Below are 25750 nucleotides of genomic sequence, written 5' to 3' on the forward strand. Positions count from 1 at the left end.
CCTCAGCTGTGAACCAGGGTTTCATATGATGTCCTGAGTGACCTTTGCTTCAGGAAATGGTCTGATTTTTTTTTTATCCTCCCCATCTGTTGCAGCTGCCTATTGTCAAGCACCCATCATTCACAAGAATTCAGCAGGAACTTCAAGAGAAGTGGTTTGAAGTGCTGAGTTAGCTGGCTTCAGGGACCCTGCATGTTTCCTGGGTGCCTCTAACCATTCCCCACTGACCAGCTCTGAGGGCTTCCCAGCTTCAGCACAGTGAGAAGTACCTCCCCCTCCCCCCCCAAAAAAAAGCATTCCAGGTAATAAATACCCTTTTCAGCTGGGATGGGGAGGGGAGGCAGAGATACTGAAGAACAAACAGAAAGTGCTTAGTCAGCAAACATCCCACCCAAGAGGTGAAAGCAAAGAGCTTGGCATGAAGGGGAGGGGCAAGCACAACTTTCTCTAGACACTTCCCACTACCACTGGGGTGCTACCTTGTTCAGGTAGGGAGGGTGTCAGTCCCCAACCTAACCCCCCCACCCCCACCCCACCCCAACACACACACATGGGGCAATGAAGGTTAAAATCCTAGGAAAACAAAAACTGGCTGACTCAGAGCAGGAATTAATATCAATTGAATTTATTACAAGTTACTAAGCTCCAAGGCACATTACAGTGTTCTGTTAAACTACAGAAATGTATAAAGGACAAACAGAGCATTTTCTCCATGACTAGCAATTCGCTCTACTGTTCAAAAGCATCCGTGCATCAAAAAAAAAAAAAAAAAAAAAAAGGCAAAAAACAAAACACTGAAGATCCAACACATTCAGGTAGGAAACAAACCAAAAAACATTTTTTCCCCTCACAAACTTGCAACAAAAAAACACCTCTGCTCCCCCCCCACACCCCCCATTACCATTTTGCAAACAAAAACAGAAAAAAAACGAAACAGAACAAAATTTTAAGTGAAGACTTCAACACTCGGGGCTGTTTAGAATGAAGCTTTCACCATGTTTATAGCATCATAGATATTTTTTGTTTTTTAGGCAGCAACACTGGCCTTGGCAAAAAAAAAAAAAAAAAAAAAGTCATTTTCTTTTGTGTTTTTTTTTTCCTTTCAGAGAGTGCATAACATTTACAAAAAATACACACCAGCAGCAGTCGTTGCTAAGGGCTATTAATTCTGTACCTAAGCAAAACACTCTGCCACCAAATCAATGCTAAGGAATATGATGCAAATAACCCAACCAATATTATATACTGCGTGAACACAAAACCAGTTTATCCTTCAAATGAAGTAACATACCTTTTGTTTCAAAATATAGAAACATACGACGAAAATAATGTCTATACATAAGACTAACTTTTTGCAGTTTTGTTATATTCACAATTCTACATCTTGGGGGTGGGGTGAGGGGGAAAATCCATGTGGATTGGGGAAGGGCCCTCTGAATGGGAGAGGAGGAGGCTGGTCTGGGGCAAAGGAGGCGTCTCCCCACGTTCAAGGGTCTCTCTCCTTTTTCACTTTCACATCCCCAGCAAGGATAGTCGCGATTTCACCCTGCATGAAGGCCCACGGTACATTCGACCCCACGAGGGGGCATTTCTCCCCGCTGGGGCAGTAGACCTCCCCGGTGGCCCCTTGGGCTTTGATGCTCTCCCTAGAGCAAGGGAAGCAGAATTTGTGGCTGGGGACAGAGGGGCACTGAACGAAATGCGTGTCCTCCAAGCGTTCGTGGCAAATGGTACAGCAGAGGGGCCCCGAGTTGGCCAGGGGCGAATCGGGAATGTTTTGGGGATGCACTTGGTCCATGCCCGGGTGGGAGCTGGGCGGTGGCGGAGGAGGCGGCGGCGGCGCCACCTGCAAGTTCAGGTCCCCGTTCCGCGAGGCCAGGCGCCGCTGCCCGGGCACGGAGGCGGGAGACACGGGGCTGCCGCTGTTCCTCCGCGCCGAGGCGGTGGTGGAGTGCACGGAGCTGCCGTCCTTGGGCGAGTGCGCCGTGCCCAGCGTGTCCGCCACGGACATGAGCGCGGCCATGGGGGACGGCCCGTTCTGGGGGGCGGTCTCGGGTGGGGTGGTCCGGTTGGAGTGGGGGCCCAGGGGGGGCGGGGGCGGGCCCCCGGTCGCGTGGCCCGGCGTGGCGAAGCCCCCCGCCGACATGGTGAGCTTCAGGGCCTCGCTCTGGTTGGCCATCCACTGCTGCCTCTGCTGCTGCTCCTCGCCCAGCTTGAGGGCCCCGTCGGCCGAGTCGGGGGGCTCGGGGGAGGCCTTCCTCTTGCGCAGGCTGGCAGCCGCGGCCCGGCCGGACGGGGCGGTGGTGGCGGCCGAGGGCAGCGCCCCGGTCCCCGGGGGCGCGCTGGGGGCGCGGCTGAGACTCACCAGCGCCGTGGGCAGCATGGGGCAGCTGGCATCCAGGTAGGGCTGGGGCAGCATGTCCGCGCCGGGCACCCCCTCTTTGAAGAAGCGCACGGCTTCGGGCAGCAGGTCTCCCAGCAGGCGCCAATCCCCAGAGCCGTGCTTCTTTTCGTACTCCAAGTACTTGAAGCCGGACGACAGGCCCCGGCCGAAGTCTTTCATGCAATCTTGGTACATCTGCTTGGCCACGCCGGAGGCGCTCGAGTACACGTTGCCCGAGCCCGTCGGGTACTCGATGAACAGCTTGAGCTCGTAGTCCAGGCCGGGCTTGGACACGGCGTCGAAGGCGAAGACGCGGCCCAGCAGCGAGTGGTCCTTCTTGAAGCGCACCTCGTAGGGCGTGCAGCCGGCCAGGGTGAGCAGCGTGTCGCGGACCATCTTGGGCTTGTTGGCCCACTCCTCGGCGCGGTTCCGAAGGCTCTCGCTCAGCTCGGCCAGGGCCTCGGCGTTGCGCTGCTTCTCCTTCAGCTCGCGCTCCTGATCCGTGCTGGACACGGAGCCGGGCCTCTTGCCCCCGGTGCCCACGCCCACCGCCGCCTCGGAGGAAGACGACGAGGACGAGGACGAAGTGGACGAGGAGGCCGCTGCGGAAGAGGCTGCGGCCGAGACGCCGCCGCCCCCCGGGGGCACCACCCCGAGGCAAGCGCCGGGGCCTCCTGGGGCGCCCGGGGGTGCCGGCGTCGGGGGTCCCCGGCTGCCCAGCCCGTGCGGCGGCGGCGGGGGCAACACGGCGGCGCTGGCCGGGCCGTTGAGCAGCGTCTGCGGCAGCAAGTTGGGAGGCACGGCGAGCTGGGAGCTGGCACCGCCGGGGGTGGGCAGCCCGGCCACCAGCCCCCCGTGCGTCCCGCGCCGGGTTGCCACGGACGCGGCGGCCGCCGCCGAGGACGAGTTGGGGCTCTGGCGGTTCAGCTCCGGAGGCCCCTCCTCGGGGGTCGGCTTGCTGGGGAAGCCGTTGGGGCCTCCCAGGCCGTTGGGCAGCCGGGCGGTGTGGCCGCTGCCGCCGCCGCCGCCCAGGCTCACCGGAGGTGGAGGCGGGTACTCGAAGCGGCTGCGTTGCTCCACGGCCGCGGCTGCTGCAGCGGCGGCGGCGGCAGCGGCGCTCAGGCCGTAGCGCTCCAGGCCGGAGGCGGCGGCCAGCACGGCCGGCTTGCTGGAGCCATCAACGTGGTTGAGCTGCTGCTGCTGCTGCTGCTGCTGCTGCTGCTGCTGTTGTTGCTGGGCAGTGGCCGCCGCCGCCGCCGCCGCCGCTGCAGCCGCCGCCGCCTCCTTAGCAGACAGGGCCACCGTCTTGACCCCGACGGGCGGCGGCGGGCCGGGGGAGCGTCCGTCCTGGAAGCAGCCGTGGGCCCGCTTGAGCTGGCGCGCCGTCTCGATCACGAACTCGATGCGATCGGCGCCTTCGTAGTTGACGCAGCCTCGGCACACGGGCTCCGAGAAGTCCCAGATCATGGCCCAGGGCATGCGGGGCAGGTCGCACAGGTAGCAAGACTGTCTCCGGGACGAGGACACCTGTGCCGCCGACATGATGCCGGCCGGCCCTGGGGGAAGGCTCGGAGGCGAAGGTGGGAGGCCCTCTCCCGGCCAGCCGGTCTCCTAGGCGCCTTCTCCTCCTCCTCCTCCTCTTCCACTATCCACCTCCTCCGGGAGGACGAGCCTGAGCCGGCTGGGGAGGAGGGGGAAAAAAGGGAAGGGGGGGGGGCCGGGAAAGTTCTGCCCCAGGAGCTGGAGGGGGCGCGAGTTCTCCACCACCTTCGCCGGCTCCACGCCCCCAGCCAGCCAGCTCCCTACTGCGGCTGTCTTGTCTGTCTGTCTGTCTGGGTCGGGAAGGGAAAGGGAAAAGGGATGGATAGGAGTCAGTCGACTGGTGTGGCCTTCTTGCTGGGTGCCCCGATCGCGCCCACCTGGGCTAGGATGGGCTGGCAGCTCCAAAGCCAGAGAGGGTAAGGGTTGTGAAAGCACGGCCGGGTGCTGCTGGCCTCCTTGGGCGCTGGCTCTTGGGCCCCCCGTCTCCTTGGAGTGGCTGGTACGTGGAGGCTCGGAAAGGGGGTGTCTGTGTCTTGTCTTCCTCTCCCTTGGTGGAGTGGGGGGTGTCCCCTCTATGAGCTGCGTCCTCTTAGAGCCCCTGGGCGCGCTTGGGCTTGCTTATTAGAGGAAGGAGTTCAGTGCCACCCGGGTCCGATCTTGCTGGAGAAGAGAAGAAGCCGCTGCTGCTTCCTCGGGCGGGCGACCGAGGGTTGTTGGCTGCTGCAGCAACCGGGGAAGAGTGGAGTAGACTGGAGTCTCTGCAGCGTCAGGCTGGGCTCCGCTGGGTTGGTTTTGTTGGCACGACCAGACCGGAGAGAGACAGAGAGAGCTAGAGCTGCCTTGGCCCGCTGCTTCCTAGCCAGAGACGCGCACACCAGGAGAGCACTGGAGAGGAGCAGCCAAAGCAGGCAAGGCAAGGCTTGGCTCCCGCCGACCGACCCGCCGGCCGGCCGGCCTGCCTGCCTCCCTCCCCCGGACCTGGCGACGCTCAAGTGGGCTGCAAGGCGCTCGCCAGGCGCCGCAGCCCGGGTTGCATCCCTTCCCCGCTCACACCCGTCCGCTCGGAATGTGGGTTGTGATTGCTAACTCTACGTTCCCGGAGGCGCGTCTCGGCGCTCGCTGCTGCTCCGGCTGTGACTGTGGCCGTTGCTGCCGCCGCCGCCGCCGCCGCCGCCGCTCGCGCTGTCCCCGGCTTGGCCGCGCGGGATGCCCGCCCGGGAGGAGCGCTGACGTCACCGCCATGCTCTGCACCAGTGCTCCCCCACGCCTCCCCTTCCCCCCCAGACCTGCCCTTCCCCCGCCCCTTTACACTTCCTCCGTCCGCGGTGGAGCCCACTTGTTGCTGCCGAGAGGCGCATGCGTGGCAGGCCGCCCAGATTCCTCCCCGATGGGCTCCTCCTCCTCCGCGCCACCGCCTTCCCTTTCCCTCCCCTCTCCTAACCCAACCTACCCTCCCGCTTCGCCCTGTGTGTGTGTGTGTAAACGTGTGTACAACAGCTGAGGCCCACAGCTTAAAGCTGCAAGTCCAGGGCTCCAGTGTGGAAATGAAACTAGACTATGACCTTTCCTTGCCTTGCCTTGCTTTTCCTTACCCGGCTTTCCCAAGTCAAAATGCATTTAAAAAAACAAAAACAAAAACAAAAAATCTACCAGCGTCGTTTCCGATCTCTCTCCAGGCCCCACCCCGAGTTTTGGGGCGCAGGGAAGGGTGGCTGGGTGGAAGGGGGACAATGCATTCTGAATGTTGTTTCTTCATGAGATTATTTTCGCAAACCCTTAGCTGTTACCTACAGTCGTGGCTACCGATGACGACGGACAGGAGCACCTGCAAAAACTCGCTGTTTTCTCCCCCCCCATCTTGCAGAAACTGCCTTTTTTTTTTTCCCTGCATGTTTGCATATTTGCATTTCTAGTTGTGCCCTAAGTCTCGGAGGGAGGCCTGGCGTGAATGGCAGGAGCTAAACGAATCCCGGATGAGTTATCCACCCTCCCCTTCACCCCCCTCCCCAAGAAGTACTCTCCAAATTTTGGCTTGAATAAAGAAGCGCCCCGAGGCCTTTAAGGAAAACTGTCGACTTTCTGGCTGCACAGCTGCAGTTGGGGGCAGGGAGTGGGAGGTGCTGGAGAGGCCAAACAGGTGAGTGTTGTGTGTGTGTGTGTGTGTGTGTTTTTTTTTCCGGGTTTGATTAAAAGAAGGTGGGGGTGGCCTTGAACAATAATGCTGTCACTTCATAGGGCCTGCGTAGTTTTGAAAGTTCTTGCTCACGTGCCCTGATTTAATCCCGTCGTTTCCCTGATGACTGAGCCAGCCATGATTTCTTTTACCTTTCACTGCTCGTTATTATTGTTTATTGCAGAACAGTATGTTGGTCGCAGTGGTAGCAGGGGCATTTCGACTGATTCTTGCCAGTGTTGGAATTTGCCTCCTCCTTCTTCCTCCTCCCTCCTCCCTCTTCCCCTAGTCCCTATGAAAATTTAAATAAACCTTGGCTAAGGCTGGAGGAGGGGGAAGGACTATAATGGGATTTCAGGTTTTGGAGCCTAGTAGATCGGGTTAGACTTTATCTCTATGGTAATGTGACCTTGTGCTAGTTACTTCCCCTTGTACAACCTGTTTTCCACCTGTAAAATGCCGTCTTGGCCCCCCCACTTTCGTGAGACTTGAGATTTCATTTTGTTTGTTACTAAAGGAGGAAACAGACTGATGCTAGGAGCCAGACATTGCCAAGTGATTGACTTGTATCATTATTAACCTCTCAATGTTTTAAATCAGATGGATTCTATTATTTTCCTTCCTTTTACAGCTTAGGAAAATAAAGAGGCTAATTAACTTGTCCAAGGTCACACGGACCTTAGAGATGGAACCAGTAAATCTTGATGTGAGACTCAGGTGGCTTTTTGACAATCTTTGGCTCTCAGGGGGTGGTTTTGGCTACTCTAAACTTTCCCCCAACCTTCCCACCCCCTTTTTTGTTACATGCAATCTCAAAGAAAGTGCTTTGCAAATCCACCTTCACCTCCCACTCTCCCCTTCCAAACAGATTGTGCCACTGAATTTGAATTCTTCCATAGACAGCAGTTGCCACTGTCACAGATGGTAACATAAATATGCCCTACTGTATATGGAGCACAGTGTCAAGCTCATAGCAGCCAGCAGGAAGTGTAGTAATCGGTGATTCTCACAGACTCCAGTGTTGTTGTTACTGAACCTGTGAAGACGTCCTTCTTTTTTCTCTTCTGCCTCTATAGCTAGATGGATTGGCCACACCCTGCAGTGCCCTAGTGCCCAGAAGAAGGGCAACGGCACCTGGGGAACAACCCACTGCCTCCCATGTGTCTTCCTAGCTTATACACTACAGTTGGAGTCATTTCCCCAGCCCCAAGGACCATAGACCTTATCTTACTGCTATTTGTCACAGAGTTCAATCGAAGGAGCAAAAAACTCTTTTTTTATTTTGTCAAATCTATTTCCCCACCCCACTCCCAGAGTCCCTAGTACTTAACTCGAGCTCATTTTGGGGTCTCTAGGTGCAAAGGAAAGGGTGTTTTTTTGTTGTTGTTGTTTTTTTTTTTTTTTTTAGGATCGGAAGAAAGGGGGAAGGAAGAGCCCTTGGGAGCCTCTCTTTCATCTCAGAGCAGCCAGATTTCTGTTTTTGCAAAAACTGTGAGCTCACTGTGCACTCCCCGACAATAATAAACTTTCCTGGCCGCCTGGCTCCCGTTGCTGATTCCTCTGTAAAATGCTATCATGCTGCTCCGAATTGCCTCACCCTCCCAGACTGCAGTCCTCCTCTCCTGCCGCAGCAGCTATCCTAGAGCGAGTCAAAACACCACCGGGCTGGGAAACAGTGTATCATATCTACCAGCCGGGGGCTGAGGACTAGTTATAGCCTTGTATCTGCTGGTTCATCCATTTCTTGACATTCCTATTTATACAGCCTGCCTCCCTTTATTTATTAAGCCCCAAATACGGAGGAATAACAACTTAAGCCCCACCCCTCTAGCCAGGCAGTGAGAGAAAGCCAGTTGGATTCTATGTCATAGTGTTATGTTTGGTATGCGCACACATATGTCTCGATCTCCTTGTCTGTGTCTGTCTTCGCTGGTTACTAACGGAGAGCTATATATATATATACACACATCCTCGCTGGGTGGAGTTAGAAATAAACATGCTTTTAAACAAACTTCCGTTCCAGTCTCATAATCCTTTCATTTTAAAAGGCAGGGCCCTCAGGATGCATATACCCTGAGCCCTTGGCAAAGAACCACCAGCGTCCTGGTGATAAATTTCATCTGGATTGCTTACTTGTCTGAAATGGGCCCCGTTTGGGAATGTGTAGGAGATGGTAAAAGAGACAACACCACCAGTGTTTGGGAGATAAATCTCCCTTGCAAGGAGAACTGCACTTGACAATATTGCTCCTCCCCCAGGGGAGGGTGGGTAGGAAGTGAACAAAGGTGGGGGCGTCCACCTGTCTGCAGGTAGGTAGTCACAGTTGGGGTCTGGAAGACAAGCAGCATCCAAACTCAACCAGGCAAAAAAAAGAAAATAATAATAATGATACACTTCTTAAATTCGTAGTCTTCCCTCAGCTTTGCCCAGTGAGCAGCTTTTCCTAGAGAAGCAGAAGCGATGTTAAACACAAACAAAAAGGCCACTGTCTACTTGGCTTGGCCTTGTGGAAGTGGAAGGTGGCCCAACATCTCACTGCTCCCGGCTGTCTCCCTCCAATCCTGCACCCCTCACCCTGTGAGTCTGCAGCAGCAAAGGGTGGGCCGGGACATCTCTACAGCCTGGCATTCCCTGCTGCCAGCTGGCTGGGCCTCAGCCGGCCGGAGCTGAACCTCAAGTCACCCCGGGCAGCAAAAGCCTTTTTTGGTAACAATAAGCCCCGCAGTAAGGCAATTCTGCACTGTTCTTCATTCAGATGGCCTCCTCCAGTAGTTGGAAACATCTGTTTGGGTTGGTTGGGGCATCCACTGGCCTCTCTGAGGTCCCCACACACACACACACACACATACACTGCTCTCTCTGGAACCCCACGGACCTGGCCTGAACCCCTGGAGCTGCAGAAGGAAGGGTGCAGTGGGGATGGGAATCCAGTGTGCATGGTGATTTCCACTTTTCCTCCCGGGCCCGGTTCCTGTGGCGGAAGTATTTGCCTTTTCTTAAAGGCTTAATCCTGGTATTTAATAAGAAAGAGAAGAAAAAAGGCATTAACTTAGACCAGGGCATAGGGTTACGCAAGAGCCACTCGAGCGTGAAATCCCAGGGAACATCGTGATTTGCTGAGAACCCCGGGGGAGGGAAGGAGGGGAGCCTGCAAGGCTGCCAGGACCTGCCCAGCCCCGGGCGGACAGCGGGGCGCTCCGTGCAAAATTGGGTGGAAGGAAAGTGAGTGGTTGGTGCTGGCACCGCGGCTGCAGCGAGCCAGTAGATCTGTGACAGCTTTCTTCCTAATGGGCGGGGAGCAGGCAAGCGAGGGAGAAAGGAGGCGGGGTGTACTCGGGGAGAGAGAGAAAGAGGGGGGGGGGAGAGAGAGAGAGTCGCGTCTGGTTCCTGCTTCCTCCCCTTGCCAGTATGCCAGGCACGGGGGAGCCCAGTGCTGTCCTCAGCAAAAAAAAAAAAGAAAATTTTTTTATTTAGGTCCCCAAATAAAGGAATTCTGGATGGAACCTCAGAGGAATCAGGCCTAGTAGAGAGAAAAAGAAAGCACTTGCTTTTGCTTGCAGCCAGCCTGGTTTGATCTGCAGCATTTTTTTTGTTTTTTTGTTTTTGTTTTTGGGCCACACCCGGTGTTGCTCAGGGGTTATTCCTGGCTGGCTGCTCAGAAATAGCTCCTGGCAGGCACGGGGGACCATATGGGACACCGGGATTCGAAACAACCACCTTTGGTCCTGGATCAGCTGCTTGCAAGGCAAACGCTGCTGTGCTATCTCTCCAGGCCCCAAAAGTTCAAGAGAATTTTTTTGTTTTTGTTTTTTGGACCACACCCGTTTGATGCTCAGGGGTTACTCCTGGCTAAGCGTTCAGAAATTGCCCCTGGCTTGGGGGGGGACCATATGGGACACCGGGGGATCGAACTGCAGTCCTTCCTTGGCTAGCGCTTGCAAGGCAGACACCTTACCTCTAGCGCCACCTCACCGGCTAATCTGCAGTATTTTCTATGGGTTCTAGGAGCACCGCCAGAAGTCACTTACCCCTGAGCATCAGTGAGTGTGGGGGGAGCCCCCCAAAATAAAGGGAAAAAATGAGAGCCAGACAAGGGTGCCATTCTCTGATCCTGTTGGGTAAGTGCTTGATGAATCGCTTCCACCCCACCACCGCTCATGCCTCTGCAAAGAGCCTGGTGAATGCCGGCTTCCCAGCAGCCTGCACCCTGGGCAGGGGATTTCCAGAGCCAGCTCAGAAACCCCTAGCCGCCAGCACTTTCCTGGCCTGGCGGGGCTTGGTCTGGCCCCCTCAGTCAAGTCTGGTAGGTCATATCTGATACTACTAAGGGCAGCTGGGACTGCCCTCCCTGCCTAATGGAAGGTGGGCGAGCCAGGATCTCCAAGGAGTGAGGGCAGGTCAACAGGACATTCAGGGACAAAAGGCAGGGCTTTTCACACGCAGTACCCAGCTCCACGAGGTTGTTCAACTTTGCACTTGGCTTACCTCACACCCCGTGTGACCTTGAGCAAGTCGCTGGACACGTGGCTTCTCGGTCTGCGAAATGGGAATGTTTGCACATCCTCCATGGCTTGTTGCATCCGTCTCTGTAGAGCATACAGTGTGATAAAACACTTCATCAAAATGTAAGAGATGGTGCACAGTATCATGGCCAAGGTTTGTCTGGGCTCTGAAGTGCAATTTTGAGACATGATCTCACCAGTCTCCTCACTCACCTTGTGAGGTAGGTGCTGCTTTCTTCATCACTCTATGTACAGGTGAGGAAAGGTCCAGAAGAAACTGTCTCTGGCTCTAGACCCAGTATTCCTGATGTAGCACACTGCCTGCTAAGCTCATGGTAAGGAGAAGAGAGGGTGGGTTTTAGACTCCTCTAAGGAACCAGCCAGAAAGGAAAAGATTCATCCCTATAGGAGTCTGCAGGCTAAGAACTTTTCTGAGGTGGGGTGGGGTGGGGGGAGAGAAATTGCAAAGGACAAGAATGCTACTTCTGGGGCCGGGCGGTGGCGCTAAAGGTAAGGTGCCTGCGCTAGCCTTGGACGGACCGCGGTTCGATCCCCCGGTGTCCCATATGGTCCCCCAAGCCAGGAGCAACTTCTGAGCACATAGCCAGGAGTAACCCCTGAGCGTTACTGGGTGTGGCCCAAAAACCAAAAAAAAAAGAATGCTACTTCTGTTCCAGTGGCTGCAGGATTTTGTACAAAATAGCACCAGTTATTTGGGAGTCATTCACCATTCAGCTTTAAGCAAAATAGTGTGACTTGTGCCTTCCACTCTTCTGGGTTTTCTGCCACAGGCATTAGTGAAGAAGGATGGGCTGAAGCCAGAGATAACACTGGTCTTTAGGATCTAATTTAGGAAGTTAGCCTAACTGAGTAAAGCTATCCTTTTTTTATTTTTCTACTTTTGTTGGGTCATACTTGGCCGTGCTTGGCTGGGGGGACCATGGGTTCAGGTCATCAAGCCAGAAGCTCCAACAAGCAAAGAGAGAGTTTTAGCTCCTCAAGCTACTTCTCCTGCCCCCAGGCTTATGTTTAATATTAGAGGATTCTGAAGGACCCTAGGCTAAGTGATAAAGGGAACAAGGCAAGTGGAGAGAGGCCTAGAGATAGAATGGAGTGAGGTACTTGCCAGCCCAGATTTGATCTCCTGAGCACTCAGTATAATGAGTTAGCCCTGGACACTGACAAGTCCCCCCCCCCCCCCAAATAAAATAAGGCTTTAGTCAGTTTGCACAATCAGCCACGCTTTGTTGTCACCTGTCTCAGTTGATACTGAGAGTACAGTCACCTAGCATGCACCATTCTTGTGTTAGGGCCTGGGGCACTCAGTATCTATGGAACTATTCTCATCATTTCCGATTTGTTTGTTTTCCCAAAGCAGAAACTGGGTCTGGTGAGTTTGCATTCCAGATTCCTGAACCTGTACCCTTCCATCTGCCATTCATTAATGCCCTGATTTAGTTAAAGAGCTCTTTCCCAGGGCCAGGCAGTCAAAGGATTGAATAGGATTGGCTCCAGCTCAGTCTCTCGAAGCTACCATTTTCAACCAGGTGCCCTAGTTTTCTGATTCAAGAGCCTCAGTCACTAGAAGTCATGTCTATTCAACAGTTCTGCCACCCATGTGACTGCTTTTACTTGATTCTCTCTGGACCTCAGTTTCTTTATCTGCCAAGTGATAATAAAACCTGTTCTTGGGGAGGCTGGGGCAGTAGCACAGCAGTAGGGTGTTTGCTTTGCACTCGGTAGAGCCAGATCGGACCCAATTCATTTCCTGCCCTTGAGCCTGTAGATTTCTTTATTTATTTTGCTTTTTGGGCCACACCTAGTGACACTCAGGGGTTATTCCTGGCTATGCGCTCAGAAATTGCTCCTGGCTTGGGGGACCATATGAGATGCTGGAGGATAGAAGTCTTCTGTCCTAAGTTAGCCTGTTTAAGGCATACGCCCTACCGCTTATGCCACCATTCCAACTCCACAAGAAGTGATTTATGAGCACAGAGGCAGGAGGAACCCCTGAGCACTGCTGGGTGTGGCCCCAAAACAAAAACAAGCAAGCAAAAAAATCCTGTTCTTGGGGCTGGAGTGATAGAACGGCAGGTAGGGGGGCCGGGAAGGTGGCGCTGGAGATAAGGTGTCTGCCTTGTAAGCGCTACCAAGGAACGGACCGCGGTTCGATCCCCCGGCGTCCCATATGGTCCCCCCAAGCCAGGGGTGATTTCTGAGCACATAGCCAGGAGTAACCCCTGAGCGTCAAACGGGTGTGGCCCAAAAACCAAAAAAAAAAAAAGAACGGCAAGTAGGGAGGTAGAGTGTTTGCCTTACCCATGGTCGACCTGAGTTCAATCTCCAACATCCCCTATGGTCCCAAGCACCAACACAAGTGATCCCTGAGCACTGCTGGGTATGGCCTCCCCAAAAAGACTTGTTCTTGGGTCAGAGAAATATTACAGGGACTAAAAGCAATTGCCCTGACCCTAACCTGGGTTCAATCCCCCCATATAGCACTATCAAGAGTGCTATCACAGAGTTGATCACGGAGCCAGGAATAAGCACTGAGCAGTGGCCCATAAACCAAAATAATAAATAAAACTTGTTCTTTCAGAGCATGCTAGAGAGATGGGTCAAAGGGCTGGAGCCTATGCTTGACCTCTGGTAACCCCAGGTTCTATTCCCAGCACCACCAGGTTCCCTGAGCAGTTCTGGGTGTGACCTTCAAATAAGCAAAATCCAAAAACCTGTTCTCCTTACTCCAGGGCTTCCTGTGCAAAGCTGAATGATACTGCCTGGGGCTGTAGGAAGGGCAGGTGATGTCAGGAATCTCTTTTCTCGAGCTCAACCTTTCTAGGTAAAATATCTGCAGTGGCCTTCATCTTACCCCTAGAGGGTTTTTCCTCCTGGGGTGGCCAGCCAAGCTCTTCAGATCTTCCAGATGCAATCGCCATGGCTGCCAGGGCCCCAAGTACTAGAGTGAGATTAAACAGTAGGGTTAGGCTGTCATCTCTCTCCTTAAGGCACAAGGATTTCTCACTCCCCAATCTGGTGGTGCTGAAGCTTGGAACAGTTGAGATTTATTTGGGGCTTTTACTTTTTTTTGGTCAATTTGGGAAGAAAAGAGGCAATGACCTCCGCTTTCAAAAACAAAACTAGGCAGGAAGTGTGCTGGGCCTGAGTGGCAGGGACTAAGAGGGTAATTACAGGTTTTTTGTTCAGCATTTTCATGTAATTAAATCCAAAGGAAAGCGAGCCTCGCCGACCAACCAGGCTTCTGGGCTGCTACAGGGTAGACAAGCAGAGGTGTGTGGAGGGAGGAGAGGCAGGTGAGAAATGGATTTGCGTTCCAGGCTGAGAAGTAGTGGGTTTCTCGCCTTTATTAATAGTTGTACATTCCTTTTCCGAAAGGGAGGCGATTATTCATCTTTTATTCGGTGCCACTGCATGCGCCTTGGTGACATTTCCCAGCCGCGCTTTCTCAGGCGCTGATTTCCCTTCAGCGTAGCCCCCCAAAATAAAACCCACTTCATTATATATATATAAACCCAAGGCAAAATCCGCAGCCGGCTTTCTTACTCACAGTTACCACCATCCCAGCCAGCCCCTGGGCTGCCCTTTCCTTTTGTTTTGATCATTTTCTTGCTGTCCCCCTATTAAAAGGACACCACCCAACCAGCCATGCCACCCCGGAGGCTGACTCTTGGTTTCCCTGGCGAGTTACCCTGCTGGTCGTTTGCACTCCAATGGCCAACCAACAGGCCTGGGGCGCTGCAAAATGGGCTGCAAACATCCAAGGTCCAGGCCCTGGGGCCTCTCCCCTTTCCTCCCCTCCCAACATTCCCAGCCCTTGGCGTTCCTGCGATGTTTCCTGGACGTTGAGAACCGTCTGCAAGAATGAACCCACTGTCAACTCCTAATCTTAAAGGCTGGAAACCGCCCAGCCCTAAACCACGCGCTCCGAAAGGACACCCAGCCTTTTCCCGGAGGGCAGACCTTAGGCGCCCCCACCTAGCTTCCTCCTACCCCTCTACGCCCGCAAATTACAACCCCCTTCACCTACTCTTCCCAAGAACAGATTGTTTATCAGGACGGCCAGCCAAGAAACCTACTCCTGTTTCTGGCCTCCGCAGCCAGGGATTAATCACTCTTGGGAAAGGCACCAAAACTTGACGCTGTTTGGGGCGGGGCAGGGAAGGGCGAAGGCCAGGGGAGGGGGGGAATTAAAAAGAAAGATCAATAATTTTGTTTTGGGTTTAGCTGATCCACTCCGTCCTAGCTCTCCCTTTATTTTAATAAGTCAGCTCAAAGAACTCAATTTTATTTCATTCCAGCTACTCCCTCCACCCCACCCTCTCTGATCCCCACTTCTCTGAACCCCCTTCCCCCCCTAAGCCTTCGTGTTTGATGCTTTAATAGTACTGACTGGCTTTTAATTCTGATTAACATTTCCAGCTGTGTGTGTGTGTGTGTGCGTGTGTGTGTGTGTGTGTTGCATGTTTCAGACAGCGCAGAACTGGGAATATACACTCACAAACCTGACCACCTGACAACATCATCTTTCATCCTTTTCTTTGATGGACTGGATTGGGGGGGCGTGTAGAGGTGGGGTTGAAGCCTGGGGGAAAAGGCAAGGTGGGGGTAGGTGGGTGGGAATAATTTATGTACTTTCCTAAGGTAGCTAGTAAAATTCCTAAGGGAGAACAAATGCCCAAACTGACCTTTTTGGTAAGTTTAGACCCATGGGCCTAAGGTTCATATTGCACTTGCCCTGCAGGTGGAAGCCAGGATACGTGATGCCTCTGTATTAGCTGGGAAGTGCCTTTTGAAAAGAGGCAATGATGGGGTTTGCTCTCACCAGATTTTTGTTTTGTTTTTGAACCATACCCGGTGATGCTCGAGGGGGTTAATCCCTGCTCTGCACTCAGGGATCACTCCTGGCAGTGCTCAAGGGACCATATAGGATGTTGGGGTTTGAACTCGGGTCTGTCCTGAGCAAGGCAAGCGCCCTCACTACCTGCTGTGATTTCATCCCAGGCACCAGCCATCAAGGTTTTTTGTTTTGTTTTGTTTTCTCACTCTCATCACAAGATAGATGGCTTTCATTTTATTCATTTATTTTGAGTTTGGGGGCCACACCTAGCAAGTGTTCAGGGACCACAGAGCATGAGGGCTTGGGAGAGGGTTGTCCTCATGATTCAGCACCTTAACTGTGCTATCGCTCAGGTGATCTTTTTATTTTTAATCCAAGGCTGATAAAGAAAAACCAGGGCTACAAAACGCCCCATAAAACATGGTCCCTAAGAGAAGGTGCAAAACCCATTTGATCCAAGATATAGATATCTCCACTCTAGATTTTTTTTTCCCTCCGCTTTAACAACTCTGCAGACATCAGGTTAGCAAAAGGTAATAAATAGTCCTTACACAGCGGGGTCTGCGCTAGTGAAAACAGTTTACTGAAATTAATGGGCCTCGCTTGAACCAAAACCTCCACTTTGGAATTAATGCCAGACATAGTTTTCCTGAACTCTATCCAAGTGCCTAAGCGGCAGACAATTTTCTTTCTATTTGTGCTGGAAAATCAAGCTGGAACCCTTGATCTCAGTGTAGAATATATATATATATATATATATATATATATATATATATATATATATATATATATATATATATATATTTTAATGTCAGCACAGGGAACATTATGCCAATTTCCAGTTTTTGCTGCTAGCAGCCCTTAGAGCCTGGGCTATGCGGTCAGCAGTTATCTGTTAACTTTCCACTGCCAGCCAGCTCTGCTCTCCTCATCCGCAGCCTCAGAGCTTCCACCATGACGCGCAAGAGATTCAAGGAAAGCTCCAGAAACTAGGCTTCTCAATAACAATCCTCTCCCCCAGTTCCCCAGGGCTCTCTCTCTCTCTCTTTTTTTTTTTTTTTTAAGACAGGATCTGAAAACAACACTGCAAGACCCTCCATTCCTAAATGAAGTTCCAAAGCGCCCAAGCAGAACAGCCCGCTTCTCCCAAGCCAACCTGCTTCGGGCATTCTGGGGAGCTACATTTCCAAGGCTGCTTCCCCCCTCCAAAAAAAAAAAAATGTGTTTTCATTTTTATGAGGGTATTTTGAAGGATGAAAGACACACACACACACACACACACACACACACACACTGATTATGGCAGATACATAAGAGCTCTGAGACCCTGGGTATCTACATTTCCCAGGCTGCTACTACCCCCCAAATGTGTTTTCTTTTTTATGAGAGTATTTTGAAGGCTGGAAGACACATACACACACATACACAGATTGTGGTAGGTACATAAGAGCCCTGAGACCTGGGGTTGTCTGTCTGCATGCACACACACACACACACACACACACACACACACACACATCATGGCAGGTACATAAGCGCTCTGAGACCTGGGGCTGCCCGCATGTACACACATACAGTGATCATGGCAGGTACATAAGCGTCCTGCCTGAGACCCCGGGGGCTGCTGTCCTCCTGTGCTGCATGCATGCCAAAACCATGCTACCCCACCCTATTCTTCCTGAAAGCCAGCTAGTGAGCAGCCCAGCCTGCGTTCTGGTTTTCATTGTCCAGGCTGCACTGGTGACACAGGACATGTGGAAAATTTTGAGAGAGAGAGAGAGAGAGAGCTGCGGTGAATGGCGTGGGGGGGGGGTGGAGGAGGGAGAGGGAGGAGGGAGGGGAGGACGGGGAGCGGGCAGGGGGAGGGGAGGAGAGGGGGGCTAGTCACTTTGGAGCTTCCGCTAAGTACTTGGCAGCAGGCCAGGCGCGGAGGCTTCTGGGAAGCGAAAAAAAGCCTCCCCAGTCTTAGCTGCCAAGTTGAAGCAGCCCTGACAGTTCTGCTCCTTCCCAACTTGGCAGCCGTTCAAAGTGCTCTTTCATTGGAAATGCTGGAAGCCTGCCATGTGCAATGCAGATTTGCCGTGCCTGCGCGCAGAAGGAACTGATAAATGCCGTTGCCGTTGCCATGGGGACAGGAGGCTATCAGCATGGCCTTGTGATCCGCAGCCTCTCAGCACGGCAGGCTGCAGGCAGGCAGGCAGGCAGGCAGGCTCTGGGCTCTGCCTCCCTCCTCTCCTCCCCCTCCAGTCGCCGAGATGGTGAAATCAATGTTCTGGAAAAAGCTTAACCCTTCCTGCCTCTGCTCTGCTCTCCAAGCCCAAGAGGAGCTTCACCTCCCCATGCACACCCAGGTTGGCATGAAAGTGCCAGCCAGGTCTTCTTTATTTCCCCACCCACCCACCCACCTACCCTTCCTTGGAGGGCAGGTCTCCCCCACCCATCCTGCACCCAAACAATCACACCCTTCCCACTACCCCCTTACCCCCCTATGACCTGACTTCCTGCTCGCTTGGGGGCTTGCACAAAGCTGTGTTTTTTTAATGGAGCTTTTTTCCTGCAAGCCCTAAGTGTTAAGGCTTTGAGTCATCACAACCCGGATGTAAACACAGCAGCCCCACATTCTGCACAGTGTGCGTGTATTTTATCTTTTTAATAATATTTAGTTGGCAGCTTCAAAGGGCCAGCACGCCAGATAGTTTAGCCAGCCACTTACATCATGCCGCTTCCATCTCAGGGAGAAAGCAGTCTGGCCCCTGGTTGTTGTTTTTTTTTTTTCTTCTTTTTCCTCCTGTTCTTCCTCTCTCCGCCCCATAGACCTCATTAAGTCTGGATTTTTCTGAAGGCATTTGATTGGTGAGGCCGCAGAATCCCTTAGAACTGGGGGCTTTCAACTGGTCATGACATCACTCTGGGCAGACAACAGACAATGTGTCCCTGCCCAGGACAAGACACTGGGTGATCCGAGGTGAAACGCTGCGTGCAAGGGGAAAAAAACAGCAGTTTTTGCTGGAACAGCTATTTGACACAGTCTGATTCAATGTACAGAAATCCAACATGCTGGCGTCTTTAATACCAGCTCTCCGGGTGGCCTGTTTAATGGGAATAAATGAAATTCTCCATTCCCGCCAAGGCCTACAGAGGCCAGAGAGGTTTAGTGATTTATTTACATTGAGCTCTATTTCTTCGCAGCCCAATTCGCTATTTCCTGAAGATTTCCTGAACCTAAACCTTTGTTAACATCCCCAAAAGAGACCATATCCCCCACCCCCTGTGGCTTTCGCTATTTTCTGCGAAATATATTTCAGTGCACTGTTTATGGAGTTTCAGCTTGCAGACCTTTATGTACTTTTAACACCTCGAGGCTGTGCCACAGAGAGCTGCTGTACATACGTTATTAAAAAGGAGGCTTTCTGTGCCGGCCTTCATTTCTGTTTGGATCTGTGTGTATAACAAGGGCTGGCTCCAGAACTGGGTCCAAGTCCGAGAAGCCTGTCTGGTGTGTGAAGCCCTTTTGACCATGCAGCCCCATGGGGCTCTCCCACACTTCTGCATAGTAGGAAGCATGGACCAAATGAGGTGTTTTAGCATCCAGGCATGGCTGACCAGGAGGACAAGCTTTGGTCCAGATTCCTTCCCTGCAGTTTCTCTCACCTCACAGATCACACTCTGGGCGTCAGCTTCTGTTTCCTTTTTTAGATTTGTTTTCTGGTTTGGGGTCACATCAGCTGTGTTCAGGGCTTGCTTCTGGTTCTGTGCTCAGGGGACCATAGGCGGTACTGGAAATGGAACCAGGGCCAGCCGTGTGCAAGGCACTTGCCTTGCCCCTGTCCTTCTCTTTCCAGATTCTGGATGTTAGCTTCTGATCATCTCAGCTGATCTGGCCCAGGCTGATGCTCTTTGTCCCGATGGAATTTCCTGACTTCGAAGCTCCTCTTCCAACAAATAAACTAATCAATAAAAGCCATCTGTTTCCCCTTACTCCACACTGGGTTGAAGAGGGGGTGAAAACAAGATTTTTAAGGCAGAATGCGGTCTCAAAACGTGTGGAGGTAGAGTGGGAAAGAAAATAGGATCTGGAAGCACACATTGGATAATTCCCAAAGTCCCCTTTTCCTTTCCCTTTCTCACCTCCTCTCCAGCTAATCCAGTCAGCTGGGTTTGGGGCTCTGGCAGCTGCCAAGCTCTGGCAAACCCACAGCGGTGGCATTCGCAGTGGTGATTCCTTGCCGGGCTGATGGACAAGCTTGTCTTGGGCATGAGCTCGGTTTCTCGATCGTGCACACCATCATGATCGTCGCAGGATGCATTTTTCATCCTGGGCCACTGTGACAATTTTAAACTGGAAGAACAAAGCAGATCATGATGAGCCTCGATCAGTAGGGACCAGAGATAAAGAATCTAGCCAAATTGCTGATCACATCCAGCTCAGATGTAGGATGTTTACACTTTGACCATGCCCAGAGCCCCCAATCATGATACCTCCCTCCCCACATTTCAGCCTCTTTGTGTGTCTGTCTCTGACTCTCTGTCTCTGTATCTCTGTGTGTCTGTCTGTCTCCTTATTTAACGGCTGCAAAGTTTGTTTCTTTAAATAGCCTGCCTCTCCTAAACGGAGGCTGATTTACAAAAGTCGTTTGGGGGCCCTTGAGTGCCTTCTCAGGCCGAAGCCCAGCCGATTCGGATCTGCCCTGTTGTGGCTGGATGTTAAGATAGGAGTTGGGGTGCAGCTCTCTGGAGGGCCAACTTCCCAGAAGTCCATGGATAGGAAAGGTCAGTCCAGGCAGCTCTTGTAGCTGCTAGGGAACAATTTCATTTCGTTTTTGCTGTCTCGCATGTGACCGAAATGCTCCCAGCTAATTTTAACCCCACCAAAGCACTGCTGAAAGAAAGAACAAGAAGCACGAAAATCTATCTTGCATCTGGAGAGAGAATTGCTGTGGGCTGGATAAAAGCTTTTTCAGCCTGTGTTCCTTCCTCTTTCAGTTTCCAGGCTTGCATTATCGGTAACCTGAAAAAAATGATGAGTTTCATCAAATTCCTGGATATTGCACAAGAAGACAATGAATCTATTTTGGGTGCTGTGATTTATGTGGCACAAACCCTGGAAGCCATTGTTTTCAGGGAGGAGACTGCTTGGGGGTCTCCAAAGCCCCTAAAGGTACCCAGGACAGGTCAGGGGCCTTCTCCATGGCAACTATGCCTGCTCCAGAAAGGTCCTGGGGAGGGAACAGTGGGAGATTGGCCACACAGCAGGGAGCTGTGTGACTGACTGTTCTGGAGGTGTTAAAGGTGGGTGGAGGGTGAGTGTGTTTGAAGTAGGACAGCAGGGGCAGGAAGGGCGGAGGAGAGCTGCTTCTACAATCATTGCTGGGGTGTGGGGGGACCCTTGGGATCCAGGCCACCCCCTCTCCTGCTCAGTGTCCACATCCTCTTCCTGTCTGGGAATTAAGGCAGAACCCCATGGAGCTCCACACCCTGATTCTTCAGCACTCCCTTGGTGGCTTATGGCGGCTGGCTAGGGCGATGATGTGAATGAAAACATTCTGACTCCCAAGGCAATGAAACGTGCTGTATGGAAGAGCATGCGGTGGGACCACCCGCTGTTCCAGCCTGTTCTAGCTATGTCTGTGGCCCAGTACTAACCCATCACAGCTCAGTCCTGTCTGAGAATGAGAGGAAAGACCCCAATGAACGCAGGACTCCTGGCCACCAAGAGAGCCTCGTGGCATTTGTGCTGACAGCTGCAGAGGACTCCAACTGCCTGTAGAGCCATGTGCTCAGGCCTGCCCTGTCTGGTCAGATTTGGTCTATTTAAAGGAACCTGGCTGTCTGAGGCCCTGGTCCCCCTGGGATCTTCAAGGCAGAGACCCCATCCATAGAAGATGTCTGTCCCCCTCTTCTGCCTCCACACCGCTGCTCTAATCTGCCCACAGTAGTCAGGATCTGTTTCAGCAAATGCCAAAATGAAACCAAGGTTCTGTTTACTGTTGCTGTAAAGGCTTGTTTTGAGCAAGAGGTTGTGCTTTTAATTAAAAAAGATGAGAGCTCATGAGGAAGGGAGCATATTTTTGAAGCTGACCAAATGTGTCTGAAATTTTGTTCCTTGCATGTCACTGTTAGGGGTGGAGGGGGACAAGCTGGTGGATACTTTTAACTGTGTCCCTAGAGAATCCCCTCCCCATGTATCTGACTGCTGTCACTCCCCCTGCATGCTAGAAGCTCTAATGGTCCTGCCAGTGGGGCAGGTTCCCCTTTACCTTCCCAGCCCCAGGATTCCTGGCTGTTTGCTAATAGCACAGCAGCTGGAATGCAGCTGCCTGTGGTGGCGCAAGGTTTGCTCCTGGGTCAACAGGGTGAGGGAGGGCAGGCTATTTGGGAAGGATAGGAAAGTCCTTTCCAAGCCAGAGCTCCAGAATAAGTGGGGCCTCGGGTGGGAAAACTTTCCAGATGGGAGAGGTAGGTACGTTTTTACCTTCTGGGTAGATTCCAAAACACGGCTTTGGGAAGGCCAACTATTTTGAAACTGCCTTTAAAGCAAACAGCACACATATTTAAACTGCCCTGGAAAGCCCTTCCGTTTGCCTTTCCCTACAATCCAAGTCTGTTCCCTTGAACATTCATCAACAGGAGCGTTTGCCCAAGTTTCCCTCCTCCCCCTACCTCTTAAAAAAAAAAAAGGAAAGAAAAGAAAAGGGAAAAAAATATTACTATTATCTTTGGTTCAGGAAACTTTTGGAAGCCTTCCCGGGCTGCTGCTATAGAAGGTTTCCAGGAAAAGGCATAAGGAGTGTCTGTGTTTGGAGTTTCTCTGGAGGGGGCTGAACCTGTTTTTCAGAGACACTGAGCTGGGGGCAGCCAGGTCTTGTGCAAGAGTCCAGCCAAGCACAAGCGCAGATGGTGCTGGAAAGTTCTCTGAGCTTCCAGAACATAGGAGCAAAGGTGGGGCTTAGCGGGCCTTCTGTTCGCCACCTCTGTGGACCTTTGATGATGGCAGCTGTCATGACGTGTCTGAGGGCCCAAGCACCCTGCCTCCAGGGGGTCTGCTGTGAACAGCTGTGGGCCTAGGCCTGAGCTGGGCACTGCTAACAGCAGCTCTTGTAATTGGCGCCTAAAGAATGCTCAGAGAAGTGTGGGCAAAGCTCTCAATCTACAGGCTGTGCCCCGCCCCAGCCTGGAATGTTATGGGCAAAGGATATCCCTGGATGCTGGCAGCCAGGGGTCTGCCAATCTGCCGGCCCTTGTCAGCACAGCTCAAATTGGATATCCCTGTCCCTTTTCAGCTGCCTGTACATACCACATATCAGAAACATTTACATACACAGTATCAGAAGGCCATGGGGAGAGGTGCCTCAGGGAAGCCTCAGGGGACACAATGGACCCCTCACAGATAGAGGAAGTTGGTTGGTTCCTGAAAATCTATCCTTCAGGCTGCTCTTGGGGCAAGGAGAAATGGCTGCTCCTGGTAGCCCCACCCTGAGGGAGTGGCTCCAGGCATTTTCTTGGGCCAGGCTGTTGACTCCTGGGTCTGGCCCTAGTAGCAGGGGTTAGGGACAAGGGGTGCCCAGGAGCCCCAGAGAAGGAAGGGATTGGCAGGGACTGACAGGGTTGGCAACCAGAGGTTCTCCTCAGCCTGTCTGTGTCCTTCCCCCCAGGAGAACCGCTGGTGCAGGAAGCAGCTTCCTCACTGGCTGGACCGCCCACCCAGACTTTGGAATGTTAAGGGGAGAGAGAGAGAAAGAAGAGAGGAGGGAGAGAGGGGGAGAGAGAGAGAAGAGAGAGAGAAAGAGAGAAGAAAGAGCCCCTTAACCAATACCTAGTGAATTCAAAGTCACCCTATTGTCTCCATGAAGAAACAGAAGCACTGAGAGGTTAAGGACCTTGTGTTTGCAGGGTTGCAGGGGATGTGGCCTATCATAGAAAAGTACTTGCCAGGGCCAGACCAATAGCACAGCGTTAGGGCGTTTTTGCCTTGCATGAGGCTGACCCAGGATGAACCTGGATTCGATCCCTGACATCCTATATGGTCCCCTCACTGGATGTGATCCAAAAACAAGCAAACAAACAAACAAACAAATAAAAAAAACTCCAAAACAAGAAAAGTGCATGCTTAGCATGGGTTTTAATCCCAGGCACTACATACCTTCCTCACAACCCCAAAACATCAAGTATAGCCCCAGTGGCCCTCAAGCACTGCCCAGTGTGGCTCCCTCAGCAACTATTTAAGAAAGAAAAAGAAAGAAGACTTGTCTTGGACTCCGGCAGAACATGTAGAAGATGACAAGATGGCATCACATCTCACCATGACCTCAGAGGTGTGTTGTTAGCTGTGGTTACCTTGAGAGTCTTCCCGGGTCTTCTCGAACCCTTAGAAAGTCTGTGCAACCTGAACCACAGGCGAGACCAATCACATGAGAGCTGGGAGGTGCTGGCTTGGGGCAAGGTGCTGGCCTGAGGCAGGGTGCTGGCCCTCACACTCTCTTGGATTCCTGTGGGGTTTGTCTTCACCATCATTCCAGTCTGACTCCTTTACTTATCTGCGGAAAGGGCTGCCAAGTCAAGCACCTCCAACTCTTTAACTGGCTAAGAAACTTTCTCTCAATCCTTTTCTGTCCCTTCTTGCCCCTCAATTCCTTTTTTATTTTATTTATTTGGTTTTGGGTCACACCCGGCAGCCTTCAGGGTTTACTCCTGGCTCTACACTCAGAAATCGCATCTGGCAGGCTCGGGGGACCATATGGGATGCCGGGATTCGAACCACCATCCTTCTGCATGCAAGGCAAATGTCTTATCTCCATGCTATCTCTCCGGCCCCTCAATTCCTTTCTGATCACATTCAATTCTCTTGTTCCTTAAAGACATTATGATCACCCCCCCCCCCCAAATTTCATTGCCCCTTTCTCTGCCCAGAAACTTTTTCCCCTCTTCTTTGAGCAAAAGTCTATATTTTATTTTATTTGTTTTGTTTTTGGGCCACACCCAGCGGCACTCAGGGGTTACTCATGGCTCTGCACTAAGAAATCACTCCTGGTGGGCTCTGGGGACCATATGGGATGCTGGAAATCGAACCCAGGTCTGCCCCATGCAAGGCAAATGCCCTATCCTCTGTGCTATCATTCCAACCCCACGTCTACATTTTCAAAACCAAACTCATGTCTTGTCTACCTTTTTTTTTCTTTTCTTTCTTTCTTTCTTTCTTTTTTTTTTTTTTTTTTTTTTTTTTTGGTTTTTGGGCCACACCCAGTGTTGCTCAGGGGTTACTCCTGGCTATCTGCTCAGAAATAGCTCCTGGTAGGCACGGGGGACCGGGATTCGAACCAACCACCTTTGGTCCTGGATCGGCTGCTTGCAAGGCAAACGCCGCTGTGCTATCTCTCTGGGCCCTTGTCTACCTTTTCTATAAAATTGGTCTCCAGCATTTCTTGACTCTATAGTTCGATGCCCCGGCGTCCCATATGGTCCCCCAAGCCAGGTGTGATTTCTGAGTGCTTAGCCAGGAGTAACCCCAGGAGTGTCACTCGGTGTGCTCCCCCCTCCTGAAAAAAAAGGTGATTCATTTGGGAATGGATCTAGGATTCTGTGTGGTCAGAGGGTGATAGGGCAGGGCAGGGACTCTGTGTGTGTGTGTGTGTGTGTGTGTGTGTGTGAGAGAGAGAGAGAGAGAGAGAGAGAGAGAGAGAGAGAGAGAGAGAGAGGAGAGAGAGAGAGAGAGAGAGAGAGAGAGAGAGAGAGAGAGAGAGAGAGAGAGAGAGAGAGAGAGAGAGAGAATTCTAGGAACTAGTCCCCTGCTGCACAAAAATGAGAGAAACAGCAGTCCTGCAATGGCCATTACATCCGGAGTGATGGCTGGCACTGCAGCAGTCTCTTTCTCTGATGACAGCAACTACCTGGAGAATGCAGGCTTTAAAAGTCTCACCAGGACAGAATGGCAAGAGTGGCAAGAACATAGGTCTTCGTGGCACAGTTCAACAGCCGGGATATCCTGCCCTGGTGTCCCTTCCCATCCCTGTCACCCTTGGGTATATCCTGAGATCATACATTCCTTTACTATTTGGCAAGGGACTTGTGAAGCCTGGGCCAATCCAGTGCAGAGAACTGAGGTTGCTGTCCCTACAGCCCCAGTGACTGTCACAGATAGCTCTGCTGAGACTAGCTCTGCTCTGCTCCTGGCAGAGAGTGAGCTGCTTGAGCTTTTGATTTTGGTTTTCGGGTCACACCTAGTGGTACTCAGTGGTTGCTCCTGACTCTGCTCTTAGAAATCTCTCCTGGCAAGCACAAGGGACCATATTGGATGC

At 52.3% G+C, this 25750-nt stretch overlaps 1 protein-coding gene across 1 annotated transcript; it reads right to left on the reverse strand.

The window, feature by feature from the left end:
- Window positions 1-1428: 1428 nt before the first annotated feature.
- IRF2BPL (interferon regulatory factor 2 binding protein like) lies at window positions 1429-4071 on the reverse strand. Its single transcript, XM_049770355.1, has one exon. The coding sequence runs from the start codon at window positions 3923-3925 to the stop codon at window positions 1487-1489; it is 2439 nt and encodes an 812-aa protein (XP_049626312.1). The 5' UTR covers window positions 3926-4071; the 3' UTR covers window positions 1429-1486.
- Between the last annotated feature and the right edge of the window lie 21679 nt (window positions 4072-25750).

The sequence above is a fragment of the Suncus etruscus genome, chromosome 3 (genome assembly GCF_024139225.1).
Source record: "Suncus etruscus isolate mSunEtr1 chromosome 3, mSunEtr1.pri.cur, whole genome shotgun sequence".
Lineage (NCBI taxonomy): Eukaryota > Metazoa > Chordata > Mammalia > Eulipotyphla > Soricidae > Suncus > Suncus etruscus.

Coding starts and splice junctions, on each gene's coding strand:
- IRF2BPL (XM_049770355.1), bottom strand. CDS start 3,925: ATGTCGGCGGCACAGGTGTCCTCGTCCCGGAGACAGTCTTGCTACCTG.